This window comes from Ricinus communis, chromosome 7 (genome assembly GCF_019578655.1).
Source record: "Ricinus communis isolate WT05 ecotype wild-type chromosome 7, ASM1957865v1, whole genome shotgun sequence".
Taxonomy (NCBI): Eukaryota; Viridiplantae; Streptophyta; class Magnoliopsida; order Malpighiales; family Euphorbiaceae; genus Ricinus; species Ricinus communis.
The window spans coordinates 19,972,738-19,985,099 of NC_063262.1; the positions used below are offsets into that span (position 1 = coordinate 19,972,738).

The following is a 12,362-nucleotide window of genomic DNA, read 5'->3' on the forward strand; positions in this document are numbered from 1 at the left end:
CTTTTCATGACATGGGATAGTAGTTCTGATGTGCCTTTGTCAAGGTTTATGCTCTGAAGAAATTGAGATATGCATGCCAAATGAAAGTTTCCTGTGATAGAAAGTGCAGATTCAACTTTGTGGTTGACATGTGAAATTTTAGAATTTACTTGTATTCTGGTAGTCTATCAAACTAAGCTTTTCTTCTGTCTTGCCATTGATTTGTTTGTTTACTTACTGTTTTGGTGATTCATTTGAAAAACTTGGTACAGTACCTATTCATCAGCTACCTGTTTCCTGAATAATAAGCAAAACCCTCCATCAAATTTGAGCATGTGATGTTGCTAAGTTCTTGAAATTACCTGAAAATAAGTGTTTCATTTAAAAATGGAAAACAATAAGGTTATAAATGAGAGAACTGCATGCTTTGGAATGTTAAAATTTTGCATTATTTGTTAACAAAATCAAAATACAAGATGCCACCCTGCAACATGGTTTCTTACATTATTTGTTGGTTGTCCAAAATGAGAACCTAAAGAAATAAACTGAGGAAGAATTGTTCAAAAGAAAAGAAAATAATAATAATAATTATATATATATATTAATAACAAAGCTATTGCACATTATAATGGGTTGTTGTACTACTGGTGTTTGAGAGGATTGGTACTAGGAAACAGCACGCCTAGAGAGAGAGAGAGAGAGAGAGAGAGAAAATTGTACTTTCTTTCTTGCTGATGGTTACTTTTTCCAAGGTTTCAGAATAGAGAGCACAATGATGAGTGCAATAATCAGTAGCAAAATAATGGCAATCATCATGCATTTCCTTGACTTTCTCTGCAAGCTCTTTGCAGTTCGAAGAGCTTCTGTACCATTTTGAACATGGTCCACTGCATTTGTCACCTGTATTCAGATCAAACATGAATATCAAAAATAGCTCAAAGGATCATGCTTCTAGCGCTACACTGTAAGATAGTGTAGATTTGATATTGAACTAGGAAGATGAAATATAATTACTCAAAAAGAGTAATAAAGCTTCTCATCTTTGATGCACTATGATTTCATTAAATCTTTTAGATACGATAGCCTAGCAATAAAATAAGCCTATTTTCAAAATTGAATATCAGCGCTTAAATCTCATCATGCTAAAAGAATTCATATAACTTATTTAGATGATATAATAATTTTATTTTTTAAATATTTTCTAATAAGAACATTATTAGTATGTTAGTATGTCAGACATGAAAAAATAAATTTCTATATAACAGAAAATAAACCGCTATATTTAAAAAAGAAAGCTTTTAACTTCAACATTAAATGTATGGCTATCATATCAAAACATGGTGGATTAACATGTTAATTTTTTCTAAAAAAAAAAGAAAACAAGAAAAGAAAAGAAAAGGGTTAGGTTATAATTCTCAACTTATTTTTGCACTGCAATACCGAGCTACTAGTCTAATGGTAACTTGACTCTAAAGTTAAAGCTTATTGACATGTACCTCTCTCATTAGCTTGAGTTGGAATAATGCAAAGCAACCATCAACTCCAATTAAGTTCTTTTTCTTTTTTAATAGATCTTTAGTACTTTGCTAAGGGTTATTCTCAAAAAAAGGACAAAAAAGAGGTTCTCAATTCAATTCATCGATAAAAAGCCTACATCATAAAATAGGGACATAGAAAAAGAAGAGAACATATGAGAGGGAAGGTGAAGAAACTACACTCCTACAAATAAAGTGGTCAAGGGGCTCAAGCTAAAGAGCCCAATCAAATATTTGTCCAACTGACAAAGGCCATGAAAACTCTAAGTTGGTATTCTGTTTAAAAATAGTGGCAACAATGCTCAACAAGGCCCTTGGGCTATCAGTCCTGACACAGAGCTAATGTTCAAGAAGGCCCTTGAGGGCAGTCCACCCATACAACCTTTCCGTATCATAAAGGGTCAATTCACAGAGTCTTTTTCTTTGTAAAGAAGAATTACTTAGCCCTAACAATTTATAACAAACTCTGATAATGAATCAAAATATATTTATTTTTCAGTTTTGATGAGTTGAACAAAATTGCAATCATCTCAAATATATATATATATATATGTATATATATATATATATATGTTTTTTTTTATCTGAAAGGAAACTTTTGAAAACTAGTCTTTACTTTCCATTAATTTTGTGATAGAATTTTGAAATTCAATAAAAAATATTTTCAATATAATAAGAGTGATGTTTTATATTTTTTTTTTTCTACATGAAAACTACCCTCTTCTTTTTCTTTTTTCTTTTCCACCCATTGTATTTCACCAAACTCCACATTCTTAGGTGTAATAAGATCATAAAGAGTCTTTAAAATGGACCTAATGATGCTATATGTTCTTCTTCTTTTTTTCGTGTACACCAATAGATTAATTAGAGCAATTCTAGCTCATATTCTGTAAGGCTGTTGCTGCTACCTATTGGTGAAATCCAACTCCTGTATGTATTTCTTTCATTTATTTCTCTAATGTACTCAATAGGATTCTAATGTACTGGCAAGAAAATGACATTAGAAGATGTGCATCCCATATGATTGCAAACGATATTAGGTTTGCAATATCAATGGGAAAGGATAGTAAAATCAATACTATGTTGATCACCAGCATAAATCAGATAACCAAATTGCACAAATAAGCAGAAAGCTCCTTTTTCTATCAAAACGAAGTATTCCCATTTGTCAGGACAATTAGTATATATGGTTATGTTTAACATTTGACGCACAAAAATCAAGCTCTGCACAAGCAGTAAAACCGCACCCAGAAAGAAAACAGAAAGATTTTTGAAAAAGAAAGAGGAAAGGGGGAAAAGGGAGACACACCAATAGGACCCAAAAACCATTTCAATCACATATAGGTACAAATGGTCAAGCAAGAAAAGGGCAGACTCAAGCACCCTTGTTACTCTTCCAAGGTTTGATGACACCGACGACTATAACAGCTACTATAATCAAAAGAATTATAATGGCAATGCACATCCATTTTCGGGAATTCCTCTGAAGTTTCTTTGCATTTTGAAGTGCAGTTGTCCCTGTTTGGACATGATTGACTGCATTCGCGACCTGAACAACATTTCCATTAACATACAACATTCTAGCAAAATGCAATTTTGCTGCAAACCATGGAAGTACACATACAATCACCAAGCCTAAAAGACCTGTGTAGAGAAAAACAAACCTGGCTTTCAATGTTATCTAATATCTCTCCTTGAGCCTCAACAAGAACAGCCATATCAAGGTAAATCTGGCAAATAGTAGTCAGATTAACAAGTTTGAATTTGATAGTGCACAACTAGGTCTAGCTGCAGTACCTGGTGAAGGTCAAGAAGCTTTTTCTCAATTTCCTTCACAGCATCATGCCTCTCCTGGATTTCTTCGAGGGTATTTAGCACCTGCAATTGCAGCTCAAAATTAGAAACTCAATGGAGAGCTTTCCAATTGAATTTAGGATGACCTATGAACAACTTGTGCACATATCTAGAGCACCCACAAGGGGGCAATTATCTATTAAACGTTTTTTATTCCTTAATGCTTGCCCTAATGTTTTAAGACTTGCTATAAAAGAGCTCCTTGATGCAGGAAGAACAAGCTTTTATACTCGAAAGATGTAGTGTCTACCTGCCTGTGGGACCCAATAGAAGAAAATATTTAGACAACTAGTATTCCCTATTTGATAAACTTCATGCAACCCTTGAAGCATGATTCGTATACCAGAAGAATAATGGATGGACAAAGAGGTCTCATAATCACAGGCAATCTCTTTCAATTCAAGTGCATGCCTTCAAGTTATTATGGATAGGATAAATGTATGGTGTGTAGAGAGGTTTGTAATGCAAAATAAGACCCAAACTGTTTCATGCAAGCTGGAAATAATGTAAAAGTCTTCTCCTGGGAACTCAATCTTTGAACAGAAAATCATCAAAAAGTCTTGAATTATCAACTCTTGCACTAACCCTCATAAGCAAGTGAAGATTTACTTTAAATAATATTTCAGGATAGTGAAGTAACTTATATAAAGCTTAATATTTTTCAGTACTTTTCACTTAGCACAAGACATAGATGAAATGAAACAAAGTAACATATTTGTAGGAAATTCCATAATTGAATTCTAAGTTGCAATATACAGTACATAGATTCAATTCTACTAGATGCTATGCCAAATATCAACAATGAAAAGAAGTTTGGAATCTTCCATATAACTTGGAGGTGGATAAAATAAGAGATTTACCTGTCCACGGCCCATTTCTTGAATTGCCTTCTGAAAGATTTGCTCACTATTTCCAGTTTCGATCAGGTTGTCAATTGTCTAATGGTAAGTAGATTTTGACAGTTATGATGACATTCATATCCATATATGCATAATTTATAGTTTCAAAATCAGGCTCACCTCTTCATCTGGTTTAGTTCCAGTTACTGCTCAACCATACATAGCAAACATGCAAATTGTTATTACTAAAACTGGATCTGCTGATTTAAAAAGGACAAAGAAAGTACTAATTTGCAATCATCCTACAAATTTACTTCCTATAATTTGCAAAAGACTTTTCAAACCTGTAATGACCCTTCTCTCCACAACTTCACGATACTCGTTTTGAATCTTTTGTCTTAAGGTCTGAAAGAAAATGTAACAGTTAACAAAGAAAGCAACTATGATTAACTGCCATAACATGTAGATTTACCTGGAATTCTATCATCAAATCCTTGAACCTTTTTGTTAAGGAACTGCGCAGGATTATGAAATCATATATAAATAAAGAATACAGTTTATGATATGCACAAATATTTATACAGCTAGTAGTCTTGTGTAAGAAGTGTATAAACTTTGTACGATAAGAACAACGACATTAAATATTAAATACATCTTCACAGGCAACTCACTTTGTAACATTCATCCTTGCTCTGTCAACCCCAGTGCCCTTTTCACATCCAGGTTTCTGTCTATTAGCTAAATTCTAGAGACAACAAGAGCAGAAAAGAGGAATTAGAAGAAAAAATTTGATAGCCTTGAATATTGTTACAGAAATGAAAAGTGAACTAGTAAAAGAAGTATTACTTCTTTGTTAATTGCCTCTATTTTGGTTTTTATAGCACGGGCAATCCTACCCACTTCGTCAACATCTTTTTCCATACGCTTCTTGATAGCTACAGAAGTTTGACAATATTCTCAGAGTGCAACAAAAGTAAGACTACAAACAACAATCACGAGAATTTTTAAGATGAGGGAACTACAGGTTTATAGAACACAACTACAAAGTCTCTAAACCAAGTTTCAAGAATGATTCATAAATTTACTCAAGGTTTTCCTGGATTAGGGTGGCCGAGCTTTTAGATGTAGTTTCCATTCTGTGACTCAACCAGTGGTGAGCCTACACCAATATGGTTTATAGAGCATCCTTCATAAATGCCAGACTCGCAGTTCAAGTATTTTTATATGGACAATGGGTGTAGACACAGACTCTACCTTTCATCGCGGACGCTTTTGTTACAGATTTGGACTCCTCATTAGCTTCCTGCCAGAAGTTAACCTTAGAAGTTAGAATGCTATATGAAAACAAATGCTTCCTTCATTTTCTTCTCAGGTTGAAATCCATGATTCTCCAGTGTTCAGCAACAGTTGTTGATACACTACTTGAATATGGTTTAAAAGGTTCTTTGGAGAAATAGCAAAATAAAGGATACATGAAAATAGCATTGATCATATTTCAACTACAATAAATCATTACTGTTTTGGACAACAAGCTAAGCAGTTCTCCAGCTAGGTGAATGGATGGTATACAAAATTCAAACAATTATCCACGAAGTGTACATAAGTCAACATGGAAAAAACTCCTTAATTTGGATTATTTTTTATCCAGTTAAAATTATTATTGGCTATTGCAGGCCATATAACTAATGTTAGAAGTTGTAGAACTAAACTAGAAAAACTACATTAGTCCCTTCTTTCAGTTGCTTGTTTGGTTATTGTTTTATTACGAATACACTGACATTATTTGCACATTGCAAGATCTGCTCATAAATTGAAGATAAACGTCCGATCAGTTGTACACAAGTATATTAGAAATGTTATATGTGATAGGATGATTTAAGCATGCAACTTTTGCTTCTATAAATCTCTCAGCAATTCAAGCCAACGTGATTAATCACTAAGCATTAAATTGGAAGAGTGGCCTTGGCAACCATCAAACATACCTTCAATTTCTTGAGAAGTCCAGAGACCATATCGACCTGTCTCTCAACCTCTTGTATCTAAGACAGAAGAACAAGGAAACCAATGAGAAGCTATGTAAACAAAGAAGCAGAGGAAATCTATCATAGAGTCATAAGTCAATCAAGACACTGCAGAAGAAAGAAGAATGAGATGAATAGGCTTTACATGAACATTCAATCTTGTGATTTTACAATTTAGTATGTATACATATATATATATTAGCCAAAACTGTTTGAAGTAGAGAAAGATAATCCATATAGCTTACCCAATTAATTGGCAAAGGCTTAGCTGAGTTGAATTATCGATTGTGTGTGTGAGTCTCAAGTGCATAACTAAAGCAAACATTCTTTTATGAATATTTTCTGCATGAATTTTGCTTCTTGAAAGAACCACAAATAATTGGAATACAAGATACCTGCTTATTGAAAGCTTCCATTCCTGTGTCAGAGTTGCTTCTTTGCATTGGCATCCCCATTTCGATATCATCATTGTTTGGAGGCCTTTTGGCATCACCAACAAATGAATCCTGTGAATGGAACACGTTAACAGGAAATAAATCCCCAACTCAATAGTAGGTAATAGAACAGCTTGACAGAACAATCAAATTTCCATGATAAAAAAAGTCACAATCACTCTCAATGCTTCAAACAGAAGTATTATCTTTAAAAGGAAACAAAATTTCATTAATTAATAAAAAAATCCAACACAAAGTCTTCATAACTAGGAAATGAGGCGTTTTCTTGGTGCTGTAGGAGTTGTATTTGTAAGAAACGAATACAACAAACACTGGCCTCAGACTCATAATCCTTCTAAATTAAAGAATTAACTTGAGAACTATACTACAGTTTCTTTTCTTTTTTTCTTTAACTTAGTCTCCAAGTGAATACATGCCAATTCAAATTCCTTTTCATCATTCACAAGGTTGAATTCAAATAAAATCCCTACAGGGAAAATAAAAAACAGGAATTAAAATTAAACTGTAAGCATGCAGAACTAAGCCAGCTCCAAATAAACCAAATTCAAGAAACAAATGAAGCACTAAACTAAAATGAAAACCCATAATTAAGAAATAAACTTTTGATGATCTCAAGTAACATACTCTAAACTACAGTCACCAATCCGCATATACAAATACAACCCACAAACTAAACTAAAAATTCTGAGAGAGAAAACAGTTGACTTCACAAAGCAAAGAAAAAGGGAAATCAGGTTACCGTGAGCAAATCGTTCATGTTGATCAAACCAAAGAATAAGGGGAGAGAGAGGCAAGAAAGAAAATGTGTTTGTTTGTGTTGAAAAGGAAAGAAAAGAGAATGCGAAAAGAAGATTTTGTATATGTTATTAATATGTTGGCCGGCAAAGACGTTATTTACTACAGAAACACCTTTGAAATCTACAGTCTCTGTCTTTCAGTTTCTAATAATAATAACAGTAACAATAACATTGTTTTGCTTCGTTGTGAGCTGTAGAGATACTTTAGGATCTTCTTGATGTTAAATATAAGAGAAAATCATAAATTTATTGGCTTAATTCTTTAATTTGATCCTTCTATTCTTTTTTATTTAATTAAATATTTAAATTTGTTAATACATATATATATATTTTTATATATTTTATATATTAAAATAATAATTTAAATATTTTATTATTTATTACTTACAATTTTTTCTATTTATTTTTTTATATTCTCTCTATTTTTTATTAATTTTTTTAAACAATAAAAAGTAAGGTACGTTAAATTAATTTTTATTTTTTTAATTTTTAGAAAGAAAAATATTTATTCATCATTTTTAGTTTCTTTCCTTTTTAATATCTTCCCCCTTTGGTGCTATTATTTCCTTAAACGACATGCTCTGGTGTGTATTTATTATGCTTCAACTGTGCTTGAAAAGAGGGATTTTGAGCCCAAGATAAAGTGGACGCAACCACAGGGAGAGAAAAGCCCAAGGAAAATGAAATTTAGAGACCCATTGTGTTCCACCTAGGCTGGGCAGGAATAAACAAGAAAGCTGCCCGAACAAGGTAGAAAACTAAGAAGTAAGTCTAATTATTCCATTCGAATCAGGCAAAATGAGAGACAGAGGAGGAACTCGAGTTGGAAGCTCTGTCAGTTGACCCGAACTCTGCAGAAGTTTGTGGCAACCTGGTCTAGTTTGACCCTGGAAACTCCTGAATAATATTAACACTTGGACACTTATCCTGGGGACGTATATATTCAGCATTTGAAGATTTTTAGGGTAAGAAATATGCTTCAGGGAGCCGCTTTCCCTCTAAATCAACCCTTTGTTATCAGCAAAAAAGAAATATAGACATTCCTTAGAACTTTTTGAGTTTCAAGTGCATCAAGAGAGTAATTTGTGACTGGGAAAGAGCATATTAAGTCATCTAGTAAGTGAAGAGTATATGGAGAGCGAGAAATCAATCACTCCATTTTTCTAGAGTTTATTGATACTTTCCTGTTTGCGCTCTCTCTTTTTACATACTCAAATTTGTGATGACTTTCAAATTATTTTTTATCTTGTTTACATACTCAAATTTGTGATGACTTTCAAATTATTTTTTATCTTGTTCTCATTGTTTTCTTAACGATGAGTAACTAGAACATTTTCATCATAGAGTAAGAATTAAGAGAAAATTGATGTATTTATAATTGAGAAATATTAGGCGTGCCCATATATATATATATATATATATAAACGAAATTCTCCACTTATTCCTAATGTAATTAGGACAATCAAGACTGAATCCTAATTAGGCTATATTACATGTTTACAGCTTGTAACAATTCGCTAGAGCTATGATGTAGTTTTATAATCTTGATTTGGTAATTAATTGGAAGTTTATTATGAAGCATCTGATTATTTTTGCATTTATTGTTATTCTTGAATGTTTGGCCATCATTTGTTACTTATGTGTGATATTGAGATATGTACACATAAAGTGATTAAAGAAATACCAACACAGGGCCTTGTATATAAAGATGCCCTTATCCCCTACTGTCCCTTCTAGCAAGTAAGCTAAGAATTGATTTTCTTTCTCAAGATCAAAATAGGTAAAGAGGATGCTGCAACCGAGAATGAGCTTTTAAAGGACATAAAATACTAAAACAAGCATTGGTATGACGTACATGGATTTAAAATATACAGATCTTATTCTCGTAGTATATTAATAATCCTCTTCGTTAACAGATTCTAAAACAGATAATAATCAAGAAAGAATGAAATACAATAGTTAAAAGTACGAGTGAGTTTGCTAACAAATGCGAAATTAAAAGATAAATTACATTGACAGTCCCTCAAATTTGTCCTATATATCACAATAATTCTTAGATTTTAATTTGTATCACAAAACTTCTTAGATTTTAATTGGAGTATCATTAAATTACTTTCCGTCATTCTCCATTTAAAAACTTGACGGAGAAGTGATGTGGCAGTCCAATTGATAACTTTTTTCTAAAAAAAATTACATATTATTATTACATGCCATATCAACATATCAAAACTAATAATGTTAAAACATCGGGTTGATTTAATAAACTTTTAATTTACAAGTACTTAATATAAACTTTAAACATAGGGCTGAACCTAAGAAATTGTGTAGAATGATTTTACAAGTAGCTGAATCAATTGTTTGTGTTTAATGTGCCTTAAGATTTAACACACATACTTTGAGCTCAATTAAATTGCTAAACTTGAATTGAGTAATTGTCTTTCCTTTTCTTGTCCAAATGTTGGTTGACAATTATGAGATTGTTATTTTTGAAAATTGGTTGAGTAAGATTTTCGAGTAATATTTAGAGTTATTTTAGTTTTGTTGGTAGTTATTACTTGAGGACATGTAACAACTCAAGTGTAGTGGAGTTTGATAACTCTATTTTATAAGCATATAATTATAGTTTTTATTATGTGTTTATTAGGCAATATGCTTATAATTTATAGAGTTTTAATATGATTTAGTTACTTAATTTTATTTATGTGTTTTTAAGGTATTTTGGCAATACTGACAAAACTCAAAGCCTTTTTGGAATATACATCGACTCTTGGATCGATTAGGAGAGTGTCAGAGGAGTGACTTAAGTCATGAAATTGAACTTTTAAGCTGAATTGGTTCACCAACAGGTTCAAAGGAAGCAATTAGACCATAATCGGTCGAAGGACCAGTTGGACCTTGAAGAGAAGATGAATTTTACTATGAACTGGTTCTCTGATCAGTTCAGGTGCTTAAAAAGGGTCAAGATCGATTGGAGAACCGATTCATATCGAGAAAAGAAGTTTGTGAAAAAGGCAAATTTCAGCATTGGTCGTAGTAGCTTCAATGAGGTGTTTTATAATCTTAATGGTCTAGAATTGGAAAGTGAACTTCATCATCTTTGTAGAAAACTTCTTAAGCTATATTTTTCATGAAGGGTTTAACTATATATTAGATTGCTAAGGATGAAAAAAACTTGGATCGAAGTCAAATATTGTGTAGTGCATTTTTGTTTAGGTCAATCTTAGTGTTTGGGTCTTATCTAGAGCTACAAATGTTCAATTGAGGTGACTCAAAAGCCTAAAGTAATCTACTCTTCAAAGACTAGAATTCTTATGAAAAGTCTAAGTCCAAATTCGATTTATATAAGGTCATAAAATAGCCTGTAATATAAAAAATGGAAAAAGATATTTATGAATTATGTTTAGATTTTCTTTGTATTGGCCTATAAATACATCATTATAACTTAGATTTTACAGCTGCTATTTTAGTTTTAGAGGGAGACATTCAATTGAAGAGAGTAAAATACTTTCTAGAGAGAGAAAGTGGAGATTACTATATGATTAAAGGGAGATCTCATAATTTGTTGGAGATTAAAATAGTGTTTTTCTCTAACCCTCAATCTTAATTATATTTTTTAGTTATTTATTATTTTTATTGTTGATATAGTATGAGTAACTAGTCTCTCTACTAGAATGAATGATGTAATTTAATGGATTGATGGATTGATAGGAGATGTATAGATCTAGATCTAGGAGATCAAATATAGTGATTCTAAGTAAAGAAATATATCCAATAGAGTATGATGCTTGAATTATTGCTTAATGGGTTTGATTATGTTTATTACCTTAAGAACTAGTAATATCTTAATTGAATATAATCTAATAGCTTGAAAGAATATTAGAATATCTTATGAATAATTGCATTAAGAATTCAGAATTTGATTTGACTTCTATGATAATTATCATTAAATGAAATCTAGATCTCTAGTGTTTTTAACTAATAAAGTTCCATCCTTTTTATTAGTTTCTTTTAATATTTCAATTCTCAATCTTTACAATTTAATTCTTTTAGTTTACATAAGTTTTTAGCAAATATCAATTGAGTTGTACTCGTGGGATCGACCTTGATTCACTACTCTATACTGAAATTACCATGTATATTTGCAGGTGAAGATTTTAGCGGTCAAATATTATTTAGTTGAGGATATGACATCAAATAGCTACTATTAGACTAGCAAAAGGGCTGAACCAAGACACGTTGGATGTAGATGCCTTAACTGCCCTTTAAGCTCAAATTGCAAACCATATAAAAGCAGTTGAGTTCAATGAATTACAATACGACCAAGAATCCTAGTGTTTTGGTGTGAGTTATTTAGAGAAAATGGGCATACTAGTGTGGATTGCCAAGTAAGAAAACCTTTCTCTTCATCGTCATTCAAACAAGTTAACTATATAAGGAACTTCTCTAATAGGCAAGTCAATAATCCATATTCTAAACATCCTTAGATAGGGAATCATCCAAATTTTAGTTGGATAAATCAAATTAATGCTCTAAGACCTCAAGTGCCTCCAAGTTTACAATAAGAAAGGTATTTAAAACCTCAACCTCAAGTTCAAGAAATGAAGCAAGCTTAGGAGATTGCCTTACCAAATGCCACAAGGAGACTTACCGAGCAACAAGGATTATTTTAAAGAGCATTGTGAAGCCATTTCTCTATGGAATGGCAAGGAATATATTTAAAAGTGGTGAGGGATGTGGATAAAGGGAAGAGTGAGGTGGACAAGGCCACCAATACAAAAGTAATTAAAGAGGAAGCACCATCAAAGCAACCTAATAAAGATATATAAAGGGAGAAACCTATTCCTCCTTTCTTAAGGTCAATTACTACACTGCCAAATATTTA

At 32.0% G+C, this 12,362-nt stretch overlaps 1 protein-coding gene across 4 annotated transcripts; it reads right to left on the reverse strand.

The window, feature by feature from the left end:
* Positions 1 to 70: 70 nt before the first annotated feature.
* LOC8264282 (syntaxin-132) lies at positions 71 to 7,666 on the reverse strand. 4 transcript variants are annotated; one of them, XM_025159205.2, is made up of 14 exons: positions 7,423 to 7,666; positions 6,624 to 6,734; positions 6,190 to 6,246; positions 5,462 to 5,510; positions 5,054 to 5,142; positions 4,879 to 4,952; positions 4,680 to 4,722; positions 4,552 to 4,612; positions 4,388 to 4,413; positions 4,229 to 4,306; positions 3,312 to 3,392; positions 3,179 to 3,244; positions 700 to 879; positions 71 to 276 (listed from the first exon to the last, which is right to left on the reverse strand). In XM_025159205.2, the coding sequence occupies exons 1-13, from the start codon at positions 7,438 to 7,440 to the stop codon at positions 718 to 720; spliced, it is 915 nt and encodes a 304-aa protein (XP_025014973.1). In that variant the 5' UTR covers positions 7,441 to 7,666; the 3' UTR covers positions 71 to 276; positions 700 to 717. The 4 variants fall into 4 exon arrangements, with proteins under 4 accessions (XP_025014973.1, XP_015581197.1, XP_015581196.1 ...); XM_015725711.3 differs by having other exon boundaries at positions 71 to 341; XM_015725710.3 differs by lacking the exon at positions 71 to 276 and having other exon boundaries at positions 403 to 879; positions 7,423 to 7,665.
* Between the last annotated feature and the right edge of the window lie 4,696 nt (positions 7,667 to 12,362).